The sequence below is a fragment of the Alligator sinensis genome, unplaced genomic scaffold (genome assembly GCF_000455745.1).
Source record: "Alligator sinensis unplaced genomic scaffold, ASM45574v1 scaffold1302_1, whole genome shotgun sequence".
Lineage (NCBI taxonomy): Eukaryota > Metazoa > Chordata > Crocodylia > Alligatoridae > Alligator > Alligator sinensis.
The window spans coordinates 613,419-614,373 of record NW_005842612.1 but is presented as its reverse complement, the minus strand read 5'-3'; the positions used below and the strand labels follow the sequence as shown (position 1 = coordinate 614,373).

Here is a 955-nt window from a genome sequence, read left to right as displayed (position 1 = left end):
TCCTGGCCTGCCTGGTTGCCTTGACCTTCCCCCCAGTCATCTTCTCCGTGCTGCTGCGTGACCTGTTCGCACGCTCGGACCCTGGGCGCTTCGGGCACCTGCTGGACACTGTCTTCACCCTCTTCCAGCTCCTCACGCTGGACGACTGGAGCTTCATCTACCGCGACAGCGCCCAGCAAGGTCCGCGGGGGGCCGGACGCCTGGGTGCTCCCCCAGCTCCGGCAGGGGAGCCCAGCCTGCTGCAGCAGGGGTGTGGCGAGGTCAGGGACCCAGACGCTGAGTTCCCCCATGGCTGACCCCCCTCAGGTGCCTCCTACATCATCATCTTCCTCATGGCCTACATCCTCATCGAGTACTTCACCTTCCTCAAGTGAGTCTGCAGCCCTCGACCCCCCTGCAGCCCGGATTCTCTGGTGGTGCTGATCCGCCCCAGCTGGAGCCCCAGGATCAGGCCCAGATTGGGGACCTGTCCCCTCTGCCTCCCCCCCTCAGCCTCGTCATCGCCGTCCTGGTCGACAACTTCCAGATGTCGCTGATTCGGCGGCAGGAGCTGAAGAAGAGGACGGTGAGCCCCCCCGCCATACCTGGGCTCTCTGGGAGGGGAGTGGGGGCCCGGATGCTTGGGTTCCCTCCAGGCCTGGGGCAGAGTTGGGCTCCAGCCCCTTGCTCAGGCCACATATCTCCCCTCCCACCCGCGCCCCCCCCCCCCCCCGCGCCCCCCCCTTCCGGCAGCGGCTGCAGATCCAGGAGAGCGTCTCGGACTCGGGCCCCACAGGGAAGTTGCTTCCCCCCCCCTCGTCTGGGCGGGCAGAGCTGGGGGTTGGTGGGTGGGTCTCAGTCCCCTGCTGGGGTTATGCCAGAGGTGTCATGGCCCCACAGTCCTGGACCCGGGCCTGGGGCTGGCTGAGGACGACGAGCGGCTGGGGGAGCCGGGGGGGGGGCGGGGGGGGGGGGG

At 68.8% G+C, this 955-nt stretch overlaps 2 protein-coding genes across 2 annotated transcripts in view; one reads left to right on the top strand and one right to left on the bottom strand.

Moving 5' to 3' along the window:
• CATSPER1 (cation channel sperm associated 1) overlaps window positions 1-667 on the top strand; it is a gene marked incomplete at its 5' end in the record, with an annotated part of 2,089 nt that extends 1,422 nt beyond the window's left edge. The window contains 2 exons of the mRNA XM_025214936.1: window positions 2-180; window positions 307-667. Coding sequence (XP_025070721.1) covers window positions 2-180; window positions 307-374 — 247 coding nt within the window. The remainder of the gene's footprint in view (window position 1; window positions 181-306) is intronic.
• ZDHHC24 (zinc finger DHHC-type containing 24) overlaps window positions 448-955 on the bottom strand; it is a 5,158-nt gene continuing 4,650 nt past the window's right edge. The window contains exon 4 of the mRNA XM_025214935.1: window positions 448-593. Within this exon, the coding sequence (XP_025070720.1) occupies window positions 448-593 (146 nt within the window). The remainder of the gene's footprint in view (window positions 594-955) is intronic.